We start from the raw sequence: 17,214 nt of genomic DNA on the forward strand, positions 1-17,214 counted from the left end.
TTTAAACACTTATCAAAACATCATTTTTTTGTTTAGTATAACATTAGCTGATCACTCCATACATCACAGAGTTGCAGAGTAAGGGAAAAGCTATTATAATGTAATGTTTCAAGTCATAAGTGGACATAGCAGAATCATCAGAGATTTGATGTGTTTCAAGAAGGCAAGGTGATTGAGGCATAAGGTTAAGGCTAAGATATATGCAGCTGAAACAAACAAATCTTCCTAAATAATTTGCTCTGTATCACCCCTCTCCCATTTCTCAGAGGACTTAATATGGAAAAGATAAATTCTATGGAAAATAAACTCTAGATTTTTTTCTTTGTATTGAATTTATTGACTTGGGGCAGGGAACAAACACCTAGTACAATGTACAAAAGATGTGTTGTAGAATAGTGCATGTAGATTTTTTAATTTTTCTTGTTTTTTTTATTATTTTTATTATTAATGCTATTACAGATATCCCCAATTTTCTCCCCTTCAGCTGCCTTATACCCCCAACGCCCCAGTCTATACTACATTGTTATCTGTGTCCAAAAATTATATGATCTAAATATTTTCCTTCTAAAACCTCTTTTTCCTCAAAATGTAGTTATTTACAGTGAACATATCACCAAATTCAAATTTTCTACTTAACAATAGTTTCATGGACATAGTTTTATTAGTTTAAAATTTGGGGCAACAGTCATATGACACTATATAATTTGGTCATTATATATGTGTCAGTTATCTTGTTTAAGATACCATTCTCAAAGAAACTATGTAATTGTCTTTCTTAATGACTAAATTAATTATTAGAATTCTGCGTGTTGAATTTCCTTGTTTTTCAATTCTAGCAGTGACATCATGGAAAAGACTAAATTTCTCTTAGTGTGTCTGTGTTTTTGAAATGGAGAAGCTAATGTTTGCTCAAACTGTCTCTTAAGTTATGACTATGAGCACCATACATTAAATAACTATATAAATAAAAATGGTTGACTCTCTTCCCAGGAGGCAGTGTGTGTAGTGGCTAAGGACACAGATTTTGAAGCCAGACTTCTCGTGACTGTAACCCCGATTCTGCTTTAAATTTGGTGGGTTAACTAGTTAGTTACTTCTTGGTGCCTCAGTCTTCTCTTTTTAATAGGAATGATAATATTTTCAGGCCATTGTTATGAATAATGAGTGGGAATAATTCCTCATGCATAGTAAATATTATTACCTTTGCCCTCTAGTGCAACTGGAATATACTTAAAGGTATCGGTGCAATTCATACGAACTGCCATCAGGAAGTTCTGATGTTTAGTCAAAAGCATAGGTCACAGTCTCCTTTTTCTTTACAATGTGTGTTGTTTTCATTATAATTCTCTAAGTGTGTATGTAAACAAAATACATTATTTTTAGAGAACTAGAAATTTAAGTCACTATGAGAGGTAAATTAAGCAACCTAATTATTTCTAGAGGTAAAATTTAAAGGAGAAATCACATCTTTTTAAAAAAAATATAAAATATGATACTTTGTTAGTACTGTTTACTAAGACAAATTTCCAATTTAACCTCCAGGTAATTTTGAAATAACCTCTAGTCCATGGTTCTTGTTCACAATTCATTCTGTTGAGGTCCAACACTAATGTTTTAGGTGACTTAGTTAGAGATGTTGCATGCCTAGGCCACTTACAGCATGGTGAGCCTCAATGGCCAACAGGAAATAAAATCAAAGAATGTTTGAGGTGAGTATCTCAAACACCAAGGCCTACCCAGTAAAACATCAGTCTCACTGTAGTCACAAAAGAAATAAAGTATTTCAAATTATTATATAAAAAACCTGTAATTATGGTAATTTAATACCAAAAACTCCTATCAATTAAACACAAATCTAAATCAATGGAAAAAACTATTTTTCATATAATTAGATGATTTCCCAATTTGGTATCAATGATGAAACCACTGAAATATAATTTTTCAAATACTGCCAATAATGCTTTGCATGAATTTTTTAAAAAGATTTTATTTATTTATTTTTAGAGAGGGAAGGGAGGGAGATAGAGAGAGAGAGAAAGAAACATCAATGTGTGGTTGCTGGGGGTCATGGCCTGTAACCCAGGCATGTACCCTGCCCGATTGGGAATCGAACCTGTGACACTTTGGTTCACAGCCCAGGCTCAATCCACTGAGCTACGCCAGCCAGGCTTTGCATGAATTTTTAAAATATTCAACGATAGCAAGAGAAAACAAAAATGGTGTATCAGATATCTTTATTTTTATCAAAACTTCCTGGAAAAGAAAGTGTCATCGCTTGATTTGTTTCATCTTTAAGAAAAACTTTAATGAAGAACAGCTAGCACAATCCATTAGTGGCTATGAGTTTTGTGGTTTATGCAGCCATTTCTTCTCTGATTCTTTTCTGACTTAATGGGAGGAAAACACTCTACTGTATGCTGCTTGAAGAAAAGTCAGGTTATGGAAACATAAATTTAAGTGAAGTAGACATTAAAATGAAGCAAACAATTTAGGTATTTAGAATCATACCATTAAGCTTTGTGATATAAATGTTACCTCTTTAATTTATCTTAATAAGGAATTTTAATTTATCATCTAATGATTGTAATCAATAACATCCCCAAAACAATATTGTGTTTTAGATAAATAAAAAAAGCAAATCACATCAATAAAAATTATGTTAAGATTGAAAATGAACATAAAAGAAAACCCATACAAAAATCAAAATTAAACCACGTTTTGTAGCACTAACAACTTCAAATATTAAATTTAAATCATTTAAATTAGAAAATAAAAAGTTATTTAGAAATGGATTTACTTATCTTTTAAATGGAGACTTTTCCTGTTTTAACGGAACTTCGCCATATGGGGGATTTGCATTTTATTTCTGCATTAATTTTAGTAGACATGTCTTTAGTAGTTCCTTCATAACTTCTTTTTGTGGGTGATAATTGCAGTCTGCAATTTGTTTTATAAAGATGTTAGCTTTGGAGTACATTTACCATGGAGAATGTTTTATACCTATACTTAGCATTTATCTTTTGTAAGTTACTGTGCTTAAGTATGAAAAAAATGAAGCAAATGAAGCCATGAAGCTGAGACACAAGATAGAGCTTTCCCTGACAGTGATGAATAAAATGTTGACTAGCATAAAATGTAACAAATATTTTTGACCTCAGCCTTTGCTTAACTCAAAACCATACTATTGTCTTATTTAAAATGAAATAGTGTGCAAAACTGTAATATCATATCTAATTGCAACACTTAGTGCTTATTTAAATCAGGCATATTTAGTAAATTGAAAAATATGTATTTAAAAACAATAAATCTTCATTGGAAGTCTTTGAATATGCTCAGGAGAACTGAAATTCTCTTTTTAATGTACTTTGATATACTGTAATGACTGGAAATTTTTGATGTTCTGGACAATTGCTTTTAGACTTAACTTTATAACTCCCAGATAGTCACTACCTATACAGAGTAATATTTTTCCTATGGTAATTTATAAAAACCACAACTGATATGACCAGAGGCAAAGCAAATATGGGAAAATTGGCAAAACAGTCAGAACTTCCCTCAGAATAACAGTGTTCTCTTGCCTCCATATCACCACTGGAAATAATGATAAAAAAAATCCACATTCTTATTTTTAAAATTAATGTAAATCTACCCTGAATCAACTCCATTGTATCCAGACAAATTCAGCAAAGATTAACATCAAATTCTCTCTTACTTTAAGAAAGTAAAAGTATTTTAAATGAACAAAACTTTCAGCCCACTAATCCACTTCCATTAGAGAACATTGATCCTAGGCTGTATTTTTCGGTGTTACAAATGTGTTGGGTATATAACATGTTACGATAAGTGCCACTTTGTTTTTACTAACTCACACAGAAACAATTCAGAATGGAAATTAACAAATTCTGGGAAATTAACTAATATTTTAAATTCTAGATGAATATTGTGATATACGCTTTTCATTGATTTTTTATTAAAGAAAACATTATAATGCTGCAATAAATAGCCTATACTTTATTGATTGGTTTCAATAATTTAAAGTGAATTTTTGACAACTATTTCAGATGCATGTGCTTTCTGTATGGAAAGTACAATGTTCTTTATTTTCTTATATCAAATCAGGGTAAACCTAGAACTATATGTTGTTCAGAAAGAGATTACCAAGGAATTAATTGACTGAGCTTTCTTGATCTCTGTGTAGAGTTGGCCATTAGTGAATGGAACAATAATTCTGTACTCTGCTTTAAGAAATGAACCCAGTACAATCACCTTCCTTACAATATTAATTTGAAAAATTTCACTGGCAACAACAAGTTATCTCTATGCTAAATAGCCTATAAGTAAATATCACCATACAATATTGTCAACTAATTTCTCTATTGTTAGCCTTCATTTTATGGCTTATTTTAAGAGTAGATTTAAAATTTTCTATTTCTATGAGTAATAGAATTATCTTTCCTACTATTCTTTCTTTAACTATTTTAAATGGAAAAGGACAATGCACCAAATAAAACACATTAAGAAATATGGTATTGAATAGTGTTTTGAATGATCTTAAGTTTTATTATAGAAGTTTCCTTCTGTTTTATATTTAAAAATATAATAGCAAAAAACCCTTTGCAACCTTAAGTTGTTTTTACTTATCAAAATCTTATTTATCCTAAAAGATCATGTGTACTTATTAAGAATTCTAAAAACTGAAAATACTTTTATCAACCTCAATTGCTTTAAAGAAGTATTCTTAAGATTTATGTAGAGTAGATATTTATTATAATTAAAGGCAATACACTTAGTAATCAGGAAATTCTGTGGAATCATAGCATGATAGAATGAGAAAGGACCCTTTGAACTATCTTCACCTCCTCATTTATTGGCTAAGAAACAGAGACTGAGAGATATGAATTGAATTGATCAAGATTCCTAAGAAAATACAAAGCAATTAAGTCAATTTAAAATAATTAAGTTAATATAACCAGATACCTCTTCCTGATATTCTTAAGAAATTTTAGCCCTTCAGTGTTTACCAAACTTTTTTCTATACAGGGCCACACAATAAATATTTCAGGCTTTGCTGACCACAAGGTTTCTGTAGTATCTCAACTACTCAACTCTGTCATGACACAAAAGCATCCGTGGACAATATGTAAATGGGTGATCTCCTCTGTGCTCAGGCAATCTCAGGAGGTTTTCCTGGAGAATGCACTTTCCTAGCAGATTACTTGCAGATTATTCTGCTACTGATTGTTGTACACTTATTCCCTATCTTGGAATTAACTAAAACCATTATAGTTCACATTGCAGCAGAAGATTAGGCTAGGATAATCTGCCCTGGTGAGTTTTTAGATACCCATTATATCCATTATATGTGAGTAACGTTCTTCAACCTTTTCTTCTTCTTTGTTTTCTTTTTTTTCCTTTAGTTTCGTTGTAAAACTGATAAATGTATTCCATTCTGGTGGAAATGTGACACCGTAGATGACTGTGGCGATGGATCTGATGAACCTGATGACTGTCGTGAGTACATTGGTGAATGTAGGAATCTACAATTTAGAGCTGCTTAAATCCCAGACACGAAGAGTTGGAGCTAGATTTATGCAGTATTTTTTCTACTACTTTTTCAAAATTATAATAGAAAGATTTTATGTTTGTATTTAAAAATACAACAAAATTTGTGGCAATGCCTTGCATATGTATCTGTAAATATTATGTTTTGAGTGGTGACATCAGCAGTTTGTGAGTTTTTCTCCAATTCTTTTTTTACTTGTAGAGTAACTACATTGCTTGATATAGTTATCAGTAGAATACCATTAAGCATGATTTTGACTCAATACATCACCAGTTTATAGGCAAAAATGGGAAAGTTTTCAGAATATAGCTCAATAACTGAAATTTTACCTTTAAAGGAAATTTTTCCACTTTTCTGTAAGTATTAAAATACTTAACATGAAAAGTCAGGTTTTTCCGATATAAATCATTAGTTTTCAGTTAGGCACTTTAATATGCTCTTAGTAGTTGCTTAAAGTGATTAGCAAGTATGTATGTCTTGACATCTGACTGGTATAGTTAGGTGCTGCTTTTTTTTTAAGCTATTTTTGGTAACTTTGCTTGTAATGAACAATCAGCAGACTTTTCTTTGATGACCTTCACAGTTCACTCCATGGATCATTCCAATTCTGACCTGTCAAGTTGAAGATACTTAACAGTCAATCATGATAATACCCTCAATATCCCAGTGGACAGTTACCATGATTTGGCCTTGACATTACATTCAAGATTTTTCTTAGGCTTGTGTCAAAGAAAGACACTCTACTGTCACAGTGAAAGCTAGCTACCTTTTTCTGTGTACTTTCTATCACGTAGTTACAAGGCTGTTTCAAACTTAGTATCATAAATAGTTACATTGACAACGTTAATTCCACCTCTCATTTGAAGTTCTTCCACAGAGCTCATTTATGTTTGAAAAACAATAAATAATTGCTTATTATAACTATATATATTCAATAAGAAGAAAAAACATTATAAAAGTCATCACCTTTCTACTATTTTTGTAAAGATTTTATTTATTTGTATTTAGACAGAAAGAAAGGGGTAGGGGGAGAAAGAGAGGGAGAGAAACAATATGTGGTTGCCTCTCTCACATGCCCCCTACTGGGGACATGGCCTGCAACCCAGGCATGTGCCCTAGACTGGGAATCGAACCAGTGACCCTTTGCTTCACAAGCCAGTGTTCAACCCACTGAGCCACACCAGCCAGGGCACTTGTCTAATATTTTTATGATTTTGAAAGATCTATAGTTCTTTGATTAATTAATATTGGTTTTGTTTTCACTATGAGAGATAATATTTAGAAAGTAATATCTGAATGGGGTATACCATTATGCCTGAGTTATTCTTTTATTGAAATTACTGAATAGAAAGAAATATCAAAATAATAAATTATATTGCATACCAATTGTGATTTACTTATGTAATAAGGTTATTATTTCCCCATAATAAGGTAAACTTCCTCATGTTACAGTAAAAATGTAAATACAACTTATTTTTTTAAATTAATAGAAATAAACATCATGCATGTGTTAATTTAGTTCTCATGTGATGATGACCTTTCCTGTCCAGGTTTCCTAAAGTTTTCTCTGGGCACTATCACCATGGTGACCTACAGAGAAAGTTATTAACACCCAGTGCTTTCCCTTCTAATATAAGTTCCTGAACTTTAATTTTAATCTAGACTGAAATGTTATGCTGCAATCACATTGTTATAAAAACTACCTATATATTTAGTGTGATGACTTTTCTACATTTTCCCACTTACAGAATGTATGGTGAGCAAATGTAACTTTAATGTCTTTTGAGGGGAACCAAAGAGACATCTTGTATCCAAGAGCTTCTGTATGATTCTTATCCTGGTTAAATACTAACACCACATGTTTTTTTTGGTAGTATTATCTCTGTGATCTTTTAATAAATGATCTCTTACTTGGAGTTGATGGGTTAATAATAATGAATATCTATAATTTTGATTCTTTGTGTTGAGAGTCATGGTGAGGTGGAAAATGGTGTACATTGAGGCTATAGGGTGTTTAGTATTCATTTTGGAGTAGGTGCCTCATCAAAATTTGTGGTCACTAAGAGTTACTGGCCAAGCCTTTAATTGTACCTGTAAAAGGCAGGAAAGCCTGATCCCAGTTTCACATACTAGCAAACACACATGTTTTTACATCAATGTAGGTAAGAGAGATGCATGAAGAATTCTCTGGCATCATGAGTTTGCAGTTAAATTTCCCATGCTATTTTAATTCACCAAGGATCATTCGGAAGAGACATTTAAAAGTCAGATAGGCTTCCCAGTTATTTCCCAGACATAGAAGGAGGAATATTATAGGAAACTTTATAGGAAGCAATAGGAAATAGAGGAAATGAACAAATATGTTTAGATCATGAGAAAATGAAATATAGCACAGTTTATACATTTAGTGTGATTAATTAATAAATGTTACAGGTTGGAAGTAAATAACTTTTAACATTTTAGAACTCACTTCTATGAAAGTCAGCGTGAGTTAAGTTACTTTATTTTATTGTTAAGGAAAATTTAAATTAATATTGTAATTATAAACCATGTTATTTCCCAAAGAAAGTTTAAAATATAATTTATCAATATTTTATTGACTGAATTAATAAATCATTATTAGCTTATATTAATTTCCAAGTTAGTGATTAATAACATACATTATGATCATCAGTCAAAAAATAAATGTTTAATTGCCTATGAGTTTGTGAGAAGAATTCAGATTCAGACCTGGGTTTAAATTCCAAGTCTGACACTTGAAAACTGTATGTTAATAAGACTTAATTTCCTCATTTATAAAAGTGGTTAGATGTTGTTGAGGAAAAGTTATGATGAGATTTAGTTAGTAACTTATATGAAAGGGTCTCCCCAGTTCCTGATACATAGTAGATACTCAATAAATCCTACTTTATTATTATTGATTTTTTGTAAACTCAGAAATATAGCAGATAAAATGAACTATTATCTGAGATTTATTTACTATGATAAATTATGTATGGTATATAAAAATTTTTACTCTTATATAATACTGCCCTTACCTTATTTTCCTGTATATAATGTGCATGCACATTTTTGTGTTCAATATACATGGGATTACTATGCTCATTATTATACCCATAGTATGTCATCATTATACCCATATATAATATTAATCCTTATTTTTCCCTCAAAAATGTGGGCAAAAAGTGTGTATTATATGTGATAAAATATGGTATATATTAATAGAATTATAGAAATGAATGTAGGAGGGTGCCCCCAAAACCAGACTTTATTTATTTAGAAAAACTGTGTGTTTATTCTTACATGTTTAAACTTCAGTCATCTTCAGTGTACTGTCCATCTGATGCAATACATCTATCGAGATTTTTTTTCCATAGTTCAAACAGTTTTTGAACTTGTCAATGTTGATGTCTTTTAGTACTTCTGCCACTTTATGTTTCACCTCTTTCACATTGGGAAAATATTTCCCTTTGAGGACTTTTTTCATACAGGGAAACAAAAAAAATAGTCTATTGGGGTGAGAGTGGGTGAAGAAGGAGGGTGGGAGACAGGAGTCATGTCATTTTTTTTTTCAAAAACTGCTGAACACTCAGCTCAGTGTGGGCAGGTGTCCTTGTAAATCACCCATCATGAAATGGGAAAATGCCTTGAAATAGTATTAAAAAAAAATCACTGAAGCCAATGCAGCCTCTTACAATGCCAGCTAGTACACAGGGAAGCCTGTACCACAAGTGGCCTGCCTTCCAGAAGATAATTAATTGTTTGTTTTTTGTGGATGTCACACATCTGATTTAAAATGTGATACGTACAAAAAACACTTGCTTTAAGTAGTTCTAGGCAGCATGTTTTGAGGACAGAAGTTCCTCACTTACAAATAACAGGCAGCAAAGTGAACAAAGAAAAATTTTTTTTTTAAAATTATATTAGAGTAACTTTTAAAAAATTACAATGAATTCTATTCTGCCACTTAACCTCTCAATATCATTTTTTGAAGTGAGGAGACACCTATATGTTTTTAAATGTATATCTTTATATGTTGTTAATTGCTTTCTTAATTTAGTTTATGAAATATAATCTCTAGGATATCTGAGTTCCTCATAGCTTAGCTATGGACCTGAATCTAATGGCTATCTAAATGTGAGATAATCCCATTTTGTTCTTGGATATGTTTAATATAATAATACTATAAATATTTTGAATGTCAGAAAAGCTCACTTTAAGAAATTGTGATGTAAGTTGTCATTCCATGAAACCCATGTGTTTCTTCCCCTAGCTGAATTTAAATGTCAGCCAGGCCGATTTCAATGTGGTACCGGGCTCTGTGCACTTCCTGCTTTCATCTGTGATGGAGAGAATGACTGTGGAGACAATTCAGATGAACTCAACTGTGGTAGGTGATTAATTTTTTAATTAAGGAAATAAATCTAATTCTTAGCTGCTTATTTCCTCACTGACTTAAATTCAGACACACGGGCCTCAGCACAAATAATTTTGCTCTTTATATCTTTTAGATACACATGTCTGCCTCTCTGGTCAGTTCAAGTGCACCAAGAATCAGAAATGCATCCCAGCAAACCTCAGATGTAATGGGCAAGATGACTGTGGAGATGATGAAGATGAAAGGGACTGCCGTAAGTCACCCTAAAATGCTCTGCAGTGTCTTACTTCTGACTCCCAACTGAAAGTGGTCTAAAAATTATAATTGTGAAGCATAAATTCATACAGTGTAGAAAAATATAATAACAATTATACCAAATAATTCCAAATAGCTGTTTATTGGGATGGATTACGAAGCTGTATGTGAAAAAAATATAGAGAAAATTAAAACATGGATGACCTACTTATAAAACTACCTGGAGATTTTGACAAACATGAAATAAAATTCATTCATTCATATCATCCTTAAGAGAAGCAGCAAAAACAATATCACAGGTGATTATGCAATTATATATATACACACATATATATATTGCTTACAGTAAATAAATACAAGTAATTTTCTGCCACTGATCAATTAGTTACTTGAAATTAACTCCATTTTAATTAGATATTGATTTCCCCCCATAAAATACATTTAAATGTATGAAGAGAAACAAAATCTGGGCAAAATAACAACAAAGTTATTTGTTAAAAACTGTAAATAATGCCCTATTTAATGTATCTTAACAAGCCATTTCAAAGAACAATAGTAAAACACTTTTTCATTTTATTCACCACTTAATCTCCTGCCAGAATTCAATTACCTAAAGTGGAAGGGAAAACAATGTACACACTAGTGTGAGCAGGAAGGCCGATGTGCTCACACACATGCAGGCTCTGAATGACAGAGAACCTGTCAAGTTTCAGGATTTCAACATATATGCTGTCAACATTTCTGTCTTGTTGAAGTTCTATTTTTTCTCCTAAAACATTTATCAGTAAATAATGTGCAGTCATCCAGTAATTTGATTAAGATGACTCATTGTAAAGTCTCTACCAATTCTTTATGGGTAGTCATTCTTAAAGCTGATCCGTAAACTGACTAGGATTTGGAGGCAGTTGACAGTATAAGTCAGATGTTCTCTTTCCTCAAAGACTCAACACAGCTAGAGGTTTTGGTAAATGTTATGCTTTTTATTTCTTCATTGACTAATATCTTCCAGTTCCAGCAGTTTTTCATTTATAAAAACTTCCCTTGTATAAATTTTATCATTTATTTATTATGAAAAACTTATTCTAAATGACCTTTAATTCTTTGTTTATAAATTAGTTTTAAAATCTAATCTAATTTTAGAGAGACTGTTTTGAAAAATCTGATTTTTATCAAATGTGTCATTGGAGAAATATGTTTTATTTATTTCTATGAAAGAATATTAGGGATACATTACAATTAAAAGTTAAAACTCCTCCCCTTCAGAGCCTTATTAATTGGAGGATAATACATTTTCAACTATCTTAAATATTGATTTGTCTGATTGCTTTTTATATAAAGTATCCTTGCCCAAAGCTACATGTTAATAAGTATTTTCCTCTTAAGCTGAAAACAGCTGTTCTCCAGACTATTTCCAATGTAAAACTACCAAGCATTGCATTTCCAAGCTGTGGGTTTGTGATGAGGATCCAGACTGTGCAGATGCATCAGATGAGGCCAACTGTGGTGAGTGTTTTGTGACGATGGATCTTACCTATCATGTTTATATGTCATCTGTGATAGCCATAGCAAGATGAATTTGAGCACAATTCTGATGAAACTGAAGTCGTACATGAGAAAAGTTGTCTCTGTGTTCACAGAGTGATCAACCTCAGGGTAGCTCTTTCATAAAAAGCATAGAGTTGTAAGGCAGAAGAGTTAGTATTGCTTTGTATAAGTCAAAACTGCTTCTGAAAAGATAGATCACAAAGATGGGATAAAACTACAATCTCATTGTAGTAAAGTATGTAAATGATATTAGCATTTAATAAATAGAAACAATGAAACTCTATTTCATATTGTCCAAGACTTCATTGTTATGCATAATGTCACATGATTTTTCATTCATGCAATAATAATTCCTTCTTAAACATTGTAAAATAAAAGGAAAAAAATAAAAGTATTGGTTCTGTTTTTAATAGATGACTGCTATCACTTGTTATCATTTGGTTCTAAAACATTAATATTTTCCTTTAATCATTTATTTTACTTAAAATAATTATTTCTTAGTTAACATTGCAGAAATGGAGAACACAATCATTTTGTCTAATGGATTTTATCTTAGAAATATCAACATTGAGAGAGAAGTAAAGAGTAGTTGTCACATGTAACTCATTTTATTAACATTTATTAAGTGTTGAAGCTATTTTGTAGGCAAATATACCAAACTTAGCATTGTTGGTGAAATATAAAGCTTAATCTAGTAACTGATTAAAGAAAACACTGTTTGCTTAAATTAAAGATAAGACTTTCAGGTTTCATAGACAAAATTATGTTAAATACATTGCTAGAATTCACACTGCTCTTAATGAACACTTCTAGGAAAAACAAAAATTTAAAAAAACCTTTAGGGTCTCTGAAATTCTATTTATATTGAACAAAACTTATGAGCTACATGTATAATAACTGGCAATAATGTATCTTTTTTTTTCTAATGTCTTCCATGCAGCTGTATCTTTAGAATAAACAACCAGAATAATCTATCCTGGTATCATAAAACCACCCTTTTCCACTTTGTGGAATTGGTATTCGCAATCAGTTCATGAGGCCTCAAACTATATTCATTGCTGATTTGTCCATAGCAGTTATTAATAACCTTTGCTGATTAGTTTAGATTACTGACTAGTTTACTATATTTTATTATGCATATTTACTTATAAAAGAAAATTAAAATAATGACATATTTGTTATCAGCATAATTTCTTGGCTGGAATGTTATATCTAGATTTTGTTCTTGTTCTTCCTCCTCAATTTGATGTGAGTTAATGGCTTTGGTAGATTATGTTGTGCCAACTGATAATTATCAATCATAAAAAAATGTCTAAAATGTATTGGACCCAAGTGGTAGGTGGTGCTACTGGGCTTTGGGAAAAAGAAGGGATTACTCTTTGAAACGGGAAGAAAGAAAAAATGCTACATGACCTACATAATGTGGTCCAACACAGGACTTTCCCACTAGACAGCTGCTGTTGTGTTGGCTGGTGTCATTTTCCTAATGACATATGGCCCACTAATTGTTAAAGGCTTTACAATAATTACCCCACTTAATCTCTTTATCTTCCCTATTTTATCAAAAAATAAAATGATGCCCAATGAGTGTATAAAATTTTCCCAAAGTTCCACAGTCAGTAAGTGGTGGCAATGGGGCTTGAATCCAGGGTATTTGACACCAAAATATCTGCTTTGTGAACATAGCTTAAATCCACTTCATATTTTAATGAACAAACTGATCTAACAAGCAAAATAGAGACAGACTTGTAGATAGAGAGCAGGATGGCAGCTATGGGGGGTGGCTAAGGGGTAGAGTGATGGGGCAAAAAAGAAGAAGGACTCAAGGACATGATGGACAACAATATGGGAATTGTGAGAAGCAGGGGGACCATGGGGCTAAATGGTGATGAAAAAAAAAGAAGAATTTAAAAGAGAAACATTTTAATGTTTTCCATTATAAAGTTAAATATCTATATAGTGTTAAAACATTTAGCTCTATTCATAAGTAAAAATTATATATATATAATTAAAAAGGAAACTATTTTACAAGGGTATTGACAGAATTAGCAAAAATACATTACATTTCTATACTTACTGACAACAGAAAAAGTAAGGATTGAGAAATGCTGTACTGAAATATGACATAGCAAGGTTTGTTTTAAATAAATGAGGGTTAAATAAAATTTAACCCTCAGTTAAATTTTATAATGGGACTAAGACAAGTCAAATGGTTAATATTCCCTCCTAATTTATTTCTGTCAATTCTAAAGGTGTAGCATTATACAATAGTTTTGTTCTGCTGTGACATTTTTAAAATGAAACAATTCATTTTGTGTTGTTTTTAATAACTAGTATGTAAATGAAACCAATGTAGGAGAGAAAATGGAATAACCTAATAAAACAGAGCTAATAATATAACACAAATAAAATGCACATGTATTATAGGGCACTAAAATATTAAAATACACTAATCTATAAATATTTCAATTTTTAAAATTTTTAAATTGTCCTGAATACCACGATTATTGCATTCAACCTAGTAAAATTTTTGAAATCTTATGATTACTTGTCAATTTAACAACTAATTCAACATGTATAAAATTGTATACTAATCTAAAATTTAAAGAGAACTTGTAACCATTTTAAATAGAGGTAGATTGAATATAGTCAAGGGGTCCTACTCCAATAAACTATTGGTGAAACTTTGGATTTAAAATTTAAAAAGGAAATTGACTATTCAATTTTCCCATCTTATTACACTCAGTTTTTGAGATAGCTAAATTTATCCTGGAAAAAGATTATTTCACGCAAATGAAGAGGAAAAAAACCTGGGATAGCAATACTTATATCTGACAAAATAGACTTAAAACCAAGACTATAATATGAGACACAGAAGGACACTACATAATGATAAAGGGGACAATCCACAAGAGGATAGAACCCTAGTAAACCTTTACACACCCAAGATAGGAGCACCTAAATATGTAACATAAATCTTGATGGATATAAAAGAGAGATCAACAAAAATACAGTCATAGTCAGGGATTTTAACACCCCATTGACTTCAATGGATAGATCTTCCAGGCAGAAAGTCAACAAGGAGACAGCAGCCTTAAATAATACACTACATCAAATGGATTTAATTGATATCTTTAGAACAGTTCACCCTACAACAGTAGAATATACATACTTTTAAAGTGCACACGGAATGTTTCCTAGGATAGACTACATGGTAAGATACAAAACAAGTCTTATGTAATTTAAGAAGATTGAAATTATATAAAAAATATTCTCTGACCACGTTATGAAACTAGAAATCAATCACAAGAACACTGAGAAATACACAAAAAAGTAAGTTAAATAACATGTTATTAAACAATGAATGGTTCAAAAATGAGATCAAGGAAGAAATCAAAAGATAACTTGAAACAAATGAAAATGAGAACACAGCAATCCAAAATCTGTGGGACACTGGGAAAACAATCCTAAGGGGAAAATTCATAGCACTAAAGGCCTATCTCAAAAAACAAGAAGAGGCTCAAAATAACAATCTAACTTCACACTTGGAAAAATAAAAAACAAACAAAACCTAAAGTGAATAGAAGGAAGGAAATAATAAAGATGAAAGCAGATAAATGAAATAGAGTAAAAAAAAAGATACAAAAGATAAATAAATCCAAGAGCTGGTTCTTTGAAAAGATAAACAAGATTGATAAAACTTTAACCAGAATTATTAAGAAAAAAAAAGAGAGAACCAAATAAATAATATCAGAAATAAAAGAGGATAAATAGAAACTAACACCAAAGAAATGCAAAGGATCGTTAGTAAATATTATGAAAAAACATAGGTCAATAAATTGGACAACCTGGACAAAATGGGTAAATACCTAGAAACATATAATCTTCCAAAACTAAATTTGAAAGCATCAGAGAATCTGAGTAGGCAGATTACACCTAGTATAATCGAAGAACTAATCAAAAAAACTTCCAACAAACAAAAGCCCTAGACTAGATGGCTTCACAAGTGAATTTTACAAAATATTTGGAGAACTAACACCTCTCCTTCTCAAACTATTTCATAAAATTCAAGAGGAGGGAAAGCTCCCAAGCTCATTTTACAAAGTCAATATTATCTTAATTCTAAAATAAAATTCATCCAAATTCTAAAATTCATCCAAATTCTAAAATAAAAGTCATCCAAATTGGAAAGAAGGAAGTCAAACTGTCTTTATCTGCACATGACATGATACTGTACATAGAGAACCCCAAGGATTACACCAAGAAACTACTAGAACTGATAAAGGAATTCATCAAAGTAACAGACAAAGACACTACAAAGAAAGAAAATTATAATCCAGTATCCCTGATGAATATAGATGCTTAAACTCTCAACAAAATATTAGCAAACCAAATAACAATGCATCCAAAAGATCATATGCCATGATCAAGTGGGACTTATTCTGGGAATTCAAGGTTGGTACAGCGTTCACAAATCAAAAAATGTGACTCACAACATAAACAAAATGAAGGATGAAAACCACATGATAATATTAACAGATGCAGAAAAAACTTTTAATAAAATCCAGCACCCATTTTTGATAAAAATTCTCAGCAAAGTGAGAAGAATGGGAACATACCTAAATATATTAAAGTACATATATGACAAACCCACTGCCAACCTCATATTGAATGGGCAAAAACTACAAGTGTTGCCCTTAAGATTGGGAACCAGACAGAGATGTATGCTTTCACTTCTCTTATTCAACATAGCACTGGAAGCCCTAGACACAGCAATAGGACAACAAAAAGAAATACAAGTCATCCAAATTGGAAAGAAGGAAGTCAAACTGTCTTTATTTGCACATGACATGATACTGTACATAGAGAACCCCAAAGATTACACCAAGAAACTACTAGAACTGATAAAGGAATTCATCAAAGTAACAGGATAAAAAATTAATATCCAGAAACCACTTGCATTTTATAGGCCAATAATGACCTGACAGAAAGGGTAGTAAAGAAAGCAATCCCATTCATGTTCACTTCAAATAGAATAAAATACCTAGGAATAAATCTAGCCAATGATGTAAAATACCTATTCTCAGAAAATTATAAGGCACTGAAGAAAGAAACTGAAGAAGATACAAGTAGGTGGAAGCACATACCATGTTCATGGATAGGAAGAATTAGCATCATTAAAATGCTCATACTACCCAAAGCAATCTATAAATTAAACACAATTCTTGTCAAGATTCTAAATAAATACTTCACAGAACTAAAACAAATATTTTGAAGGTTTATATGGAACAACAAAAGATCCTGCAGAGACAGAGTGATCCTGAGAAAGAAGAACAAAGTTGGAGGAATTTCTCTGCCTAACATCAAACTATACTATGAGGCCATAGTAATCAAAGCAGCATGGTACTGGCTGTTATTATTGAAAAATAAAAGACACCTAGATCAATGAAACAGAATAGACAGCCCAGAAATA

At 31.4% G+C, this 17,214-nt stretch overlaps 1 protein-coding gene across 1 annotated transcript in view; it reads left to right on the top strand.

Moving 5' to 3' along the window:
* LRP1B (LDL receptor related protein 1B) overlaps positions 1-17,214 on the top strand; it is a 1,811,620-nt gene that overhangs the window by 1,584,657 nt on the left and 209,749 nt on the right. The window contains exons 64-67 of the mRNA XM_045853515.1: positions 5,418-5,511; positions 9,837-9,953; positions 10,075-10,194; positions 11,580-11,699. Of these exons, the coding sequence (XP_045709471.1) occupies positions 5,418-5,511; positions 9,837-9,953; positions 10,075-10,194; positions 11,580-11,699 (451 nt within the window). The remainder of the gene's footprint in view (positions 1-5,417; positions 5,512-9,836; positions 9,954-10,074; positions 10,195-11,579; positions 11,700-17,214) is intronic.

Source organism: Phyllostomus hastatus, unplaced genomic scaffold, assembly GCF_019186645.2.
Source record: "Phyllostomus hastatus isolate PE091 unplaced genomic scaffold, TTU_PhHast_1.1 phas_contig_1, whole genome shotgun sequence".
Lineage (NCBI taxonomy): Eukaryota > Metazoa > Chordata > Mammalia > Chiroptera > Phyllostomidae > Phyllostomus > Phyllostomus hastatus.